Source organism: Rhineura floridana, chromosome 5 (assembly GCF_030035675.1).
Source record: "Rhineura floridana isolate rRhiFlo1 chromosome 5, rRhiFlo1.hap2, whole genome shotgun sequence".
Classification (NCBI taxonomy): Eukaryota; Metazoa; Chordata; class Lepidosauria; order Squamata; family Rhineuridae; genus Rhineura; species Rhineura floridana.
Window position 1 is genome coordinate 174,593,620 of NC_084484.1, and position 12,640 is coordinate 174,606,259.

Consider the following 12,640-nt stretch of genomic DNA (forward strand, 5'->3'; position numbering starts at 1 on the left):
CTTTGATGGAGATTAGTTTCATATTCAAAGAATGTCCGCTTCAAATGTGTCATGCAGAGTTTGTTGTAAGCCAGGATTCCTAGTTGTAAGTTTAAAAACTTCAAATCCTGGGTGTCTGTCTCTCCACCAAACCTCATAGAACTGTGGCAAACGTGGCCATTGTGTTGTCTTAGGCATGTCAGAGGGTGGACTACCGCAAAGAGCTACCATGAGGTTAAAAAGAGAAAATGAACGTCAGTAACTACTGTCCAACCTCCATGTGAGGGCCTCCTGCAGATACCATCTTATCAGGAGGTCTGTTCCGCACAACATAGGAAACGGACCTTTAGTGTGGCGGCACCTACCCTTTGGAATTCCCCTCCCTTAAATATCAGACAGGCCCCATATGTGTTATCTTTTCAGCGCTTACTGAAGACCTTCGTCTTTCAACAAGCCTTTTAAGTAGAGACCTTTTTGCAGTCTGTATCCATGCTGGAATTGCTTTTTAAGATGTTTTTAAAGCTTTTTCTGAAAAAATGTTTTTAAAGCTTATTTTTTAAAAGATGTTTTTAAAGATATTTTGTTTTATTATGTTTTTAAGGATGTTTTATTGTAATGTAATTTAAAGTCTCTTTTGTGATGCTTTAGAGTGTTTTTAGTGCTTTTGTTTGCCGCCCTGGGCTCCTACTGGGAGGAAGGGCAGGGGGATATATAAATATAATTTTATATAAATAAATAAATAAAATAAAATTGAAATTAATAGGGGCTAGGCAGTACAAAATACATCTATACTCTTGCTAGGGATGTATGAAGTTGTCAGTGTCTGTCTTGACATGATGTACCTGTCAAACTTTCTGATCTGTTTTCTGCAATGTATGACTTTATTTGTTTTTCCTATGATGAAATTGTGTTTTTTTATTTACATAGCTTACCTGAACCCTGCCAGGAAGTAGGACCGAACTCCCTGCGCATCAACTGCTCTGCAAGGAGGTCAATCCTGCTTGTTTCTCGATAAAGGAAAAACAGCATACACCACAGAATTACATAATTAAAGAAATACATAAATAATTACGCAAAATCCACAGGTTTTTTTTTTAAAAAAACACAACCCTGCTGTTGGTGAATACTGCCAACATTCACATAAAGTGATGCCAGTCCTGACTAGGAAGCAAACATGTAAAACAAAAAAAAGAAGGGGGCATTTGTCTCTGAGTTTGCTTACCGTGGATTTCTCTGGTATCCCTAGCTGTTTCATGAGTCCAATTTATTGTAATGGGTTATGCCCCAAACTTGCAAAGCCTTTCACATGTTTTAAAAAACAAAACAAAATAAAAACAAAACAGATGTAGCAAAACTATGAAAATGCCTTTTAACTCAGAATCGTGAATATGCTGATGGTTGTAAAGGGAGGAACTTATTTATGTGCTGATTTAATTGCATGGATGTAATCTCAAGCCATCTTAAGAGGCTGTGTGCCTTTTAGAATTTGCGTCTTCAGTCTTAAGACTACTCCTAATTGGTGGTGGTGCTCATCTGTGGTTTTAAGTATGCCCAGACAAAATGCAAGATAACATTTCCCCTGTTTGTGTCTACATGTGCTTTATTTCAGCAGAGCTGAGTCAAAGTAAGTTTGACAAGACAAAGAGCAGCTGGGTGAACAATGTCAATAAAGAAGTTTTCATGCCATCGGAACTGTTGGGTGCCATAAAAGAGATGGAGGTGGAATCGAAATCTAATGAAAGGTTAGACACCCAAAGAAACATGCGGACAACTTCTTGGCTTTTTTTGCATAAACCTATTGGACATGAGGCCACCACCTTGCTGAAGCTAACCAGGTCTGGGTCTGGTCAATGTCTGGATGGCAGACCACCTGGGAACCTGATGTATGCCACCTTGGGTTTCTTTGATGACTGAAAAGCAGGATATAAATGTAAGAAATAAAAGTTTCCTTAATGCAAGTCTGGAAGCTTAACATTTTAAGATTGATGGGGTTTATACCAGTTGCTGGAAACCACAGGAGGGGAGAGTGTTCTTGCACTCAGGTCCTGCTTGCAGGCTTCCCACGGACAGCTGGTTGGCCACCGTGAGAACAGGATGCTGGACTAGATGGGCCACTGGCCTGATCCAGCAGGGCTCTTCTTATGTTCTTATATTCATAGCAACATTGCTTCCCGCACAACAGATGTACTTGTCATTGTTGTTGGCTCGACTGATATTGGCTCTGCATGTTTTTGGTGGAAGACCGAATTGCCGGGGGGGTGTGATTCTTGTTCTTAAGAAGGGAGATAAAGTCCCTTGTGTTGTGGGGCTGTTGCAGATGCTTATTGGCTAGCTTCCATAACATCAGTGAATCCACTTGGGGAAATATCCAAAAAGTAAAATAGCCAGTAACAGTATTAAGATCGAAAGAAAAGCTTGGCTGCTGGATCAGGCCAAAGGCCCATCTAGTCCCATATCCTGCTCTTGCCGTGGCCAACCATGGGAAGCCCGCAAGCAGGACTTGAGCATAACAGCACTCTCCTCACCTGCAGTACTCAGCAGCTGGTATTTCTTTATTATTTATTTTATTAGATTTATATCCTGCCCTTCCTCCCAGAAGGAGCCTAGGGCAGCAACTGGTATTTAGAGGCATACTGTTGTATCGATACTGCATTTATCATATGGCATAATATAAAAAATAAAAGCTTCTTTATGGTTCTGTTGTAGATAATACATTTTTGGTGACCTGTTAGAATTATTGGTTTTATGTGACCTGATATCTAGGGGTCCCCCCTTTTCTTAAGAACAAATGTTAGCTCTAGGATATCCCCACTCCCTTTCCATAGCTATAAGTATGATAGGTGAGAAATGAATGTGCCTTCAACGTAAACTGCAATCCCAGGGTACGTAAATGTGAATCACCCTTGTTTAAAGTGAGGGAAGGGCTGTCATGTGAATGAACTGTGCTTTTTCCTTAAAGTAGTATATGCCTACCTTTTTGTGGATGGGGAGGGAGAAGTGAACTTTTAAGTGAGAAGTCTTTTAGGAGCACTCTACAAAGTTGAAGTTGGAAATCCATGTAACTGATTCTTCTTCTTGTTGTTGAGGCAGTGTCTCTCCTGAGGCCCCCTTTTCCATCAGGCTTCCATAGTACATTGTTTCCATCTAAATGACTTGGGTTGTTATCAGTACAGCTGCTTATCTTGTGATTGGTCCCCTTAGCTCCAGCTCAATGGCCAGGCTGCTCCCCGTCTCTACAGACCTTATAGCAACCTAAATGACATTTCAAGAACAGTCCCCTGTATAGAATGCATTATATAGTAGGAGATTGCAAGGGCATGGGGGAAAGATGTCAGGTTCCATCTTTCACTAGTGGCAACGTTCACCCGCAGTCGGGTGCAGCTGTGCACTGTCAGCCACACTACAGGTCACTTGCCAGTATAAATGCAGGAAAAGAAATAAATGCAGGAAAAGACTGGAAGCTAGTAGCTTCTTTTGGTGCAAGTTAATTAAAGTCTCTACAATGGATTCCTCCTGAAAAAAAGCTGTTTGCTCAAAACACAGTATCAGTAAATTTGACTTCTGCAAGTGTTGGATTTCAGTTCCTTCCTGTTTCTGTGCTGGTGCTTCTTTGTGTCTGTTTGCGCTAAAAGAAGGCAGCTGCAGCATGTTCCCTCTTTTGCAAACACAATCAATTCTCAAGTGGCTAATTTATATCTGGAAATGAGGGATTTTATTTATTCATTATTCCATTTATAGCCCACCTTTCCTGCAAGGAGCTCAAGGTGGCATGCATGGTTCTCCTCCCTCTCCATTTTATTATCACAATAACCCTGTGTGGTAGGCTAGGCTAGGCTGTTGTTGTTGTTATGTGCCTTCAAGTCAATTACAACTTATGGCGACCCTATGAATCAGCGACCTCCAAGAGCATCTGTCATGAACCACCCTGTTCAGATCTTGTAAGTTCAGGCCCAAAGTGATTAGCCCAAGTGATTAGCCCAATGTCAGCCAGTGATCTTCATGGCTGAGTGAGGGGTTTGAACCCTGGTCTCCCAGGTCCTAGTCCAACGCCCTAACTACTGTACCACACTGGCTGTCTGACAACCAGCATTACCACTAGGAACACAGGGCTGCCTTTCACAGAATCATAAGCCTACGTCAGTCAACATTATATACCATCACTAGCAGCTGGTGTCCAGTATTTCAGCCAGCAGTCTCTCCCAGCTATACCTGGAAATCTCAGGGATTGAACCCAGGTTCTGCTGCATATAAAGCATGTGATCTACCACTGAGCCAAGGCCCTGTGCATTATTATGTAAACTTGTTATATTCATATTTCTGTCCTTGTGCTTGGAGCTCTGGATACTTAAGTATACAAAAAAGAAAAGAAAGGTAGGGTGCAATGCTCTCTGAAGGCCTTTTTGTCTTGCTAAGTTTTTTGTGTTTGTAAATCAGCAGAACAGCTACTTCATTTAGACATAGCACAACCCTGCAAGGTGCCCTAGAATTACATCAACACAGGAACTATGCCTTTCCAAATAGTATGTAGAAAAAGTGAGATTTTTATATTGCTGGTAGATTTGATATGGAGATTTATTGGTAAAACGTGATTTATGCATGAAAAGGAATTCTGTGAATATTGTGGAGGCGGGGGGGGGATCATTTGAAGAAATGATGGATAGGAGATCTCATGGATGTATTCATCTGGCTCTAAGGCAGCAATGGCTGAAACTAAAAGTTTTAAACGCCTAGAGTTCCTTATGTGGAAGTCCTAATATTTAAGCTAATTTCAGTGTGTGACATAGACAGGCCGTAAGTAATAGGCTGGTGGCTTCTTTTTTTTCCTTTGCAGTCCTAAAGTGTTCAGTGCAACTTCTAACACATTAGAGAAGCCCCAGGAAGATGCAAGAAAACCCACTGCCTCACCATCTAAGGTGGGTTCATTGTCAGTGTCCTGTGAAAATCAGTTGCCTATTTTAACATTGGGGGGGAAGAGGAAGAGAAGACTATTTTTTTACCATTATCTTTGTTACTAGCAACCATGTTCTCAAAGGGAGTAATTGCATTGGGGTATGGGACCATTCTTCCCAGTGAGTCAGATCTCCATCTGCCATACCCTGTGTGGTCCAAATTTGACAGGTGGATGGGATTGCCCACCTGTCAGTCACTTGATGTCACAATGACATCAGGCGACAAGCCTCTTTGAAAGTGTACTCCCAGTGTGTCTTCAAAGAGGCTTGTTCCAGGATTATGAAGGGATTTGCATTGAAACACCTGCTAAAATGGAGTTTTTTCCTCCATTTCAGCCGGGGTTTCAGTGCAAACCCTACCTGCTCCTGGAGCAAGGCATGCTTCCACTGCCAATCAGCTAATGGACGATGGAAACATGCCTTGCTGCAGCAAAGGAGCAACAGGGAATTTACTTTAAGCTTCCAGTTGTTCTTTGAAGTCATGCTGGTACCTGTCCCACAACTGACATCATGTATAATGTCAAGTGTGGGGCAGGTGAGCAAGGTTTGCCAGGAAAGGCCTGGGGGGACCCAAAATTGGCCCATAGGCCGGAGGTTCCCCACCCCTGAACTTCATGTTAACATGGGCCAGCCTTGTTACAAAATCAAAGAAATCCTGGCTGAGGGGGGAAATGGCCTCAGGACAGAGCAGAACTGGCACATGCAGGAAGAGTGAACCACACCTCCCCATTGAGGGTCTCCTCTGCCCTTACATTTGCAGTATCTTAGCAAACAAGGATTTAGGAATACATTTGTTGAGAATATGTATGAGAATACATATGAGAATACATATGTATGAGAATATATATCCACCCAGAGACCTGACTCCATTCAGTTTTTGTATTTTAGTTTTAAATACCTGATCATGCTGTGGTCATCTTGGCATATCCTGCTAGCACAATTTTAGTCGGAACTTGGCTTGGTTCACATATGCACATACAGCACTTGATTACTGACTCTTGGCCAAGCGTGGGAATTTTCTCCTCTTGAAGAGCCTTGTGTTTGAGTTGGGATTAAACAATATGAAAGTTCCATCTGGGATAAATAATCACAATGGCTCATTCTCCCATTCATGTCATCATGTGATGTACAGTCAGTGCATGTTTGTGAATCAGCCCTTTTCTGCTATCAAATTAAGGAATGCAGAAGTCCCTTAGATGAGGCATTGAGTGATCCTGCATGCTGTTGAAGAACAGCTGAAATGAATATTTTTGCTCCTTTGTCCAAATGCCAGGGTTTTTTTTAGTGAGAATCCACTTTAAAACAAAATTGGAATATGGGCATGTAAAATGCAGACATTGGTTTCAAACAATAGAGCTCTTCAGTTTTATCAACCCCTTCCATGGTTATCCCCAGACTCATGGTGAGAGCTATTATGCTAAGCAAGAGAGCTGTCTAACCAGGTGAGGAATGATCTCCTCACCTGGCCAGATCAACAGATGTGCAATTATAATGATTTTACTCCTGCTTTTGAAAATAACACTTCTACACAAATTGTTTGCTCCACCACTCTCTACACATCTTTTTGAGCTGAAATGTGAACTACAGCCATGGTCAAAATTGAACAGCAGTCATGGATTGTAGCCTGGAAGGCCTGCTTAGACTGAAGAGATTGGATGTGTGACCCACAGATTCTGGTATTTGTCGAAGAGGAAGGCCTTGCTAGTATGCAGGCAATACAGTGACCTGTTGATGGTCAGATATATCTCACTAAAGTGTCCATGTTTGTGCGTTTTAATATTTGCTGAGCTTTTTAAAAGCTTTTTTTTGTTGTTGTTGCCTTTGTGTAAGTTCTGGATGTGGTTCCATTGCTTGGTTGTGTGAGTGAGTGTGGATTCTCTTATCTTATTAAAAGCAGCAAGCTTGTGTTTTCTTCCTTTTGAAACCTAGGGAGGTATTCTGGATCGTTGGACACTGGAGATTTTTGCTTCTTTTAGAAATAACATGACTTCTCATGGTTTCCACCTAAAGGGAAAACTATTTCCTAAATCCCCCTTTTATATATAAATGCAAGTTAGATATTTGTGCTTCTTTAATCTTTGTATTCCAGGGTCCGTGGAACTCCCTGCCACAGTAAATCAGAGTTCCTTATACTTTGAAAACCATGGGAGTAAAGAGACTGGTTTATTCTTGACTACGAGAGAGCATAAACCATATACCTGGGTTTGGTTGATACATTAAGCCAAACCTGGGCTTAAAAAAGGCTGGGTAGGAGAAAAACAGCTGCGAGGCTCTCTCTGGGGAGCCATGCTGAAGAACATAGGAAGCTCCTTATACTGAGTCAGACCATTGGTCCATCTAGTTCAGTACTGCCTACACTGACTGACAGCAGCTCTCCAGGATTTCAGACCGAGGTCTTTCCCAGCTCTACCTGGAGATGCTGGGGATTGAATCTGGGGCCTTCTGGTTGAAAAGCAGATGCTCTAACCACTGAGCCCTGTCCTGGCTTGCATGGTCCCGTTAAGCCATAGCTTGGTTTGCCGTGATGTGCAAACCAGGCCATTATGTGTTCCATTTTTCTTTCTTTCTGTGTTCTCTTTTCTAATACTCTGTTGTTAAACTGAGCATTATCATTTTGTTCTAGCAAAGAAAAAATCCATTTAATGAATCAAGTCTACCAGAAGATAATGCAAAAAATGAGCAGCCTGAACATGGAATGGCTGGTCCATCAGAGGCAATGGAGAAAGGTGAAGTTTTTTTTAAAATCTGAGTTGCTTCTGAGGAGTCACTGAAAACTTGACCAAGTGTTACAAAAACCCTTTACGTTGTTGGTGTTGGGTTAATGACTCCATTGTTCCCAAGGAATTCTCTCGAAATGTTGTATTGAATTTTTGACTTTCCTTTGGTTTTATATACTTCCTTTCCATTAGTGTTCTCAAAAGTTACTAATGAGAAAAATTGCACGGTGGAAACATAATTCTAACATATATACGATATGCAAGAATTCCTGTTTACCCAGTATGGAAGCAGTTTTAGAGGCAATTATATTGACTATATTATCCATGATATAAGAGTGGGTCTGCATACCAGATACATGAATTGGATTCTTTTTTCTTTAAAATACATATTACTAACAATATTTTGTATAATGACAAGCCATAATTAAGCATAAATTGGAATACCAAGATGAGCCACATGGAAGGACTTGTAAGCTTTTCTGAGTCTGTGCGGGGAACAGGTGTCTCCTATCATCTCTCAGCACTCTTAACAAACTACTCTTCCCAGGATTCTTTGGGGGAAGCCATGACTGTTTAAAGTGGTATGATACTGCTTTAAATCTATAGTGCAGATGGGGCTTCAGTGTCTAAACCCTTATGCCCCATTGATGGAGCAGGAAGGAGAAGGCAAGGCCTGAGGTATCACCGCCCTTGTCAGCCATTACGGTTGCCACTTGGGACACCTAACTTTAAATTTCCCAGTGCCCTAACAGAGCTTTACAAAACCCTAACTAACCAAAGCATACATATTACTCCTATATTGTCACATTTTGCTTCTGCACCAGATACCTTACTTTCATTTGACCCTGCCTTGATTTGGGCCTAGTCTAAAGCTGCAGTAGAGTGAGATGGTGGTCAAAATGGACTGTGCCACTTCATACTGGGTATTGGAGTAGCCACATTTTTGAATGATCCCTTGCATAAAATTGCTCTCTGAAAATAGAAAACTAGCATGACGAGGAATAGATTCTAGAATTATAGAATTACTACAGAATAGATAGAATTACTCTCTTTGCTAGGTTGTGTATGTGTGTGATTTGCAAGGAGGTTTTTTATTTAATGCACAGTAGAACTTAAAAACCAACAAACCACACAGACACACCCAAACCTTCAGCATGAAGTAGAAGAGTACTCATTCTGCTATGTGTGTAGACCAGGCCTAAGTTAAAGCTTAAACTGATCCTGTCTTTTGCATTTTTGGCTGTAACAAGCATGTAATTGCTTCTCCAAGACATGTAATAATGCTTTTACTTAGTTGCATTTTCTTTTTTTCTTTTCTTTTTTGCAACTAACGAGTCCTTATTTGTAGTGTGTTTTACCCTTTCCTTTGTGTGCGCATCTTGTTTTGCAGACCCACATTCGCCTTCCGTAGAAAACCAACCCAAGGTAAACGTAACAAACCACAGCAGGGTAGAGGAGCCACAGCAGGCTCTTGTAGAACTGAGTGAGTCGCACAGACAGGCAGGAAAACCGCCTGTGCCAAAAGCTAGGAAAAACATCCACAAGACATCAGATGTCAGTATCAGCAGCGAAGAGTCCTTCCCGAAAGCATCTAGAAGGATCAAGCAGGTTAATGGCCAAGGGACACCCCCAAGGGGCATCTTGAAGCGCAGTTCAAGTTCAAGTTCCACGGATTCTGAAGTACTCCGTCTGAACCAAATCTTGGAGCCCTCTAATAAAAGTGGATTACCAACCTCTACTATCCTTGAAGGCGTTGCAGAGAAGAGTCCTCCTCCTGGGGAATCAGAAGGATTCTCTCAAAACTCATTGGAAAGGCTAAAGCAAGTCCGGTTCTCTTCCAGCATAAGTAAGAAAAAGCGCCCACAGAGTCTTGAGTTGCACGAGGACAAGGAATCTGGGGAGTTCAGTTTATTAGACTCTGATGACATTAAGAACAATGAGAACCGAATGGGCAGCTTAGATACACTTCAGAGCCAGGAAACTTTGCCAGTAAAGCCTTCTCAGGCCCATTCTCCAGCTTTATATGGTAATGTTGAGGGCAGAGGAGTACCTCAGAAAGGGGAAATGGCTCCAGCTTCTTATAGCGTTAGCAGCTCAGGTTTACCATCCAGTGCCTTGCAGGCTGAGAAAAGCCCTCTTGTGGAACCTATAATTCCAAGTGAATCTTCTAGCAAGATTTTTCCCATTGACATGGAAGAACAAACTAATAACGCAAAGCCTCAGTTAAAAACTAAGCAGCCGGACCTTGAGCCAGACATCTCAAAAAGCACCACTGGTAAGAAATATAGTGTATCCCAATGAGTTCACCATTCACAGGCTTTTTGGGCCTTGTATATCCCTGTCTCATCTATCTGCCATTTGGAATGATACTAATGCTTTACTGTCTCTTAACCTTGATCATTTCGAATGCTAACCATTTGCTGATTTTCTAACTTCCCAGCACCACATCCTGACATACTCGCTGATTATTTTGTTTAGGACGATTGTTGTGCTGTAACTGATTTGAAATCAAATCACAATTGGGACATGCAGGTTATTAAATCTTTACAGGGGCAAAACCTACATTTCATATAATTGGTAAGTAACCTTAAAGGAGAGCTGAGATCTAGTCTTGCTATCTTTGTTGTTTAGAAATACTTGTCAGGGCCAGACTACTTGGATGTAACAGCCAAAGTCCCTGCTAGTCCAGTTCCCTCCTTCGTTTTCCTGGTTAAGAACATAAGAAGAGTCCTGCTGGATGAGGCCAGTAGCCCATCCTGTCCATCCTCCTGTTCTCACCGTGGCCAAGCAGATGCCCATGGGAAGCCTGCAAGCAGGACCTGAGTGCAACAGCACTCTTTCCACTTGTGATCTCCAGCAACTAGTATTCAGCAGCATCCAGGTTTGGGCAAATGATGGCTTACCTCCAAGCCAGAATTGGAAACCGACTTCAGATAGAGGCTTGGTTCAATGGCCAAACCCAGGTTTAGTCATTACATCTGAACTTGGCCATTCTCTGAGAAACAGAGCTGCTGCTTGGTTCTCTGTCTTTGCAGTCTCATGTACTGCATGTTGTTTTGTATTAAGAAATGTCAGTCTCCATCTAAAGCAGAGTTGGGGAACCTCAGGCCTGGGGGCTGATCTGGCCCTTCAGGCCTCTGTGTCTGGCCTTCAGAAGTCTTCCCACGCCACACCCCTCACTGGCCCTTCTTTGCACCCCAAGTGTTTTTGCCTGGCTGGAACTCTGATAATGCCTGTTCCTTGTCTGAATGGAAGATAGAGAGTGGTGAGGTGAGTGTGTGTGTACCCAAAACTAGCCTACCGTACAAAGGCAACATTCACATTCACTCTCTTTTGCCTCTGGCCCTGCCCACAACTGTCATGTGGTCCTCAGTAGGTTGCCCAAAATGGAATGTGGCCCTCAGGCTGAAAAGAGTTCCCCACCCCAGTCTAAAATATGATCAAACATTGTTTTCCATGTTGCCATCATATTGTTTTTAGAACGTAACTTAACACTGAATAAAGGTAATATATTGTGTATCTCTCTCATAGTGTTGGCTTAAATGACTTCCCAACTAAGTTTTCAAACACAATTGTTCCATGTCTTTAAATCCTCATTGGCCAATCTCATCTCAAAGTATTGGCATTTCTTGAGCAATACCATAAACTGTACTTGTGTTCGTGGTTTGCTTGTTATTAAGAGTAGCTTGCCATATGGTAATAGTGCAAGCAGATGTATGATAGCCATGTCATTTAAAAAATGCTAGGAGTCGCTTTCAGATTAGGCTAAACAATCAATTAGAGTTATAGAGTGGTATTCAACAAAATTATTGCACCACCAGAATGACTTCAAGTAGCGCAACTGGACTTCTCCCCTTCTCTCCTGTATGGCGCCATACATGTCCCCAGATCTGCTCCGGAGGGTTGAGAGAACCTCCAGAACAGATTTATGGGGCATGCAGGGGAGGAGAGAGGGAGAACGTTCCACTGCACAAGGAAAACACCTTGTGCTGATGGAACATTTGACTTAATGTGACATTGAATACAACCCATGGTATATAGACAGGCCGTCTGTCAAGTCTTTGTAAGAGTTGTGTCTTAAGGCAATTTCTTTATACCCATTCTTAGATGCAAGTAGAAAAGCAACCACAAAATGCTTGTCTTAAAACTTGACAAACTATGAGAAGGTGATTGGCAGGGTCAGGTCTAAAACAAGCACATGGCTGGTCTGCTTAGACTAGGCCTGAGCAGCCTGTGACCCACCAAAACTGAATGCAACCTACCAGTGATGTGATGTGGCTTGCTAGGTGCTGAACAAACCCCACCTGTGTTTGCATTGTTGTGCAGGCAGCAAAAAGCAGGTTTAATCAGACTCCTGGTGGATAATATCTTACACTGGTTTTGTAGTCTGATTAGGCAAGTTGTGCAGGCCTATGTTAGATACTCCTGTTGATGTACCTTAAGAACTTGTATGGGGAAAAGTTAAACATGAGAGATTGCTTGCTCTCCATCACTCGAGCCCTTCTGACATCCTTTTTCTACACAACAGCAAACTACTACTAAGTGGTAAGAGAGAGAAGGAGCTTTTCCTTGCTTGCATAGGTCATGGTTGAAGCACTGGAAGTTCATACACTACATCTTCTATATAATTACCAGTTCATATATTTGAAGCATATGACCATCACGGGTAACTTTTTTAAAAAAATTATTACACTATTTGGAAAGCTTGAATTTCAATTAGGGCTGCAACCATTGATTGATTAATTCATTGAAAATCTTATTAATCAGGCAGTATTCCTTCTTTTAAATGCTTTTTAATTATAAGTACTTCAGATGGTAGGCAACATCTGAGAAGAGACATTCCACTCTCGCTCTCACCCAGAAAGAAATGCCACCATGAAAATAGCTGCTGTGATATAAATGCACCACCTGCTATTTAGTCATATGCTACCATGTGCAGATCTAGCCAATTGATTAAAATCAATATGATTGACTTAGTCTTCTTTAATAGGACAG

At 41.8% G+C, this 12,640-nt stretch overlaps 1 protein-coding gene across 16 annotated transcripts in view; it reads left to right on the forward strand.

Annotated features, from left to right (window-relative positions):
• SYTL2 (synaptotagmin like 2) overlaps nucleotides 1-12,640 on the forward strand; it is a 100,522-nt gene that overhangs the window by 55,021 nt on the left and 32,861 nt on the right. For 13 of the 16 annotated variants that reach the window (XM_061628923.1, XM_061628920.1, XM_061628922.1 and 10 more), the window contains 4 exons: nucleotides 1,589-1,721; nucleotides 4,811-4,892; nucleotides 7,552-7,654; nucleotides 9,036-9,920. In XM_061628923.1, coding sequence (XP_061484907.1) covers nucleotides 1,589-1,721; nucleotides 4,811-4,892; nucleotides 7,552-7,654; nucleotides 9,036-9,920 — 1,203 coding nt within the window. The remainder of the gene's footprint in view (nucleotides 1-1,588; nucleotides 1,722-4,810; nucleotides 4,893-7,551; nucleotides 7,655-9,035; nucleotides 9,921-12,640) is intronic. The other 3 variants (XM_061628924.1, XM_061628926.1, XM_061628917.1) reach the window with 2 other exon arrangements.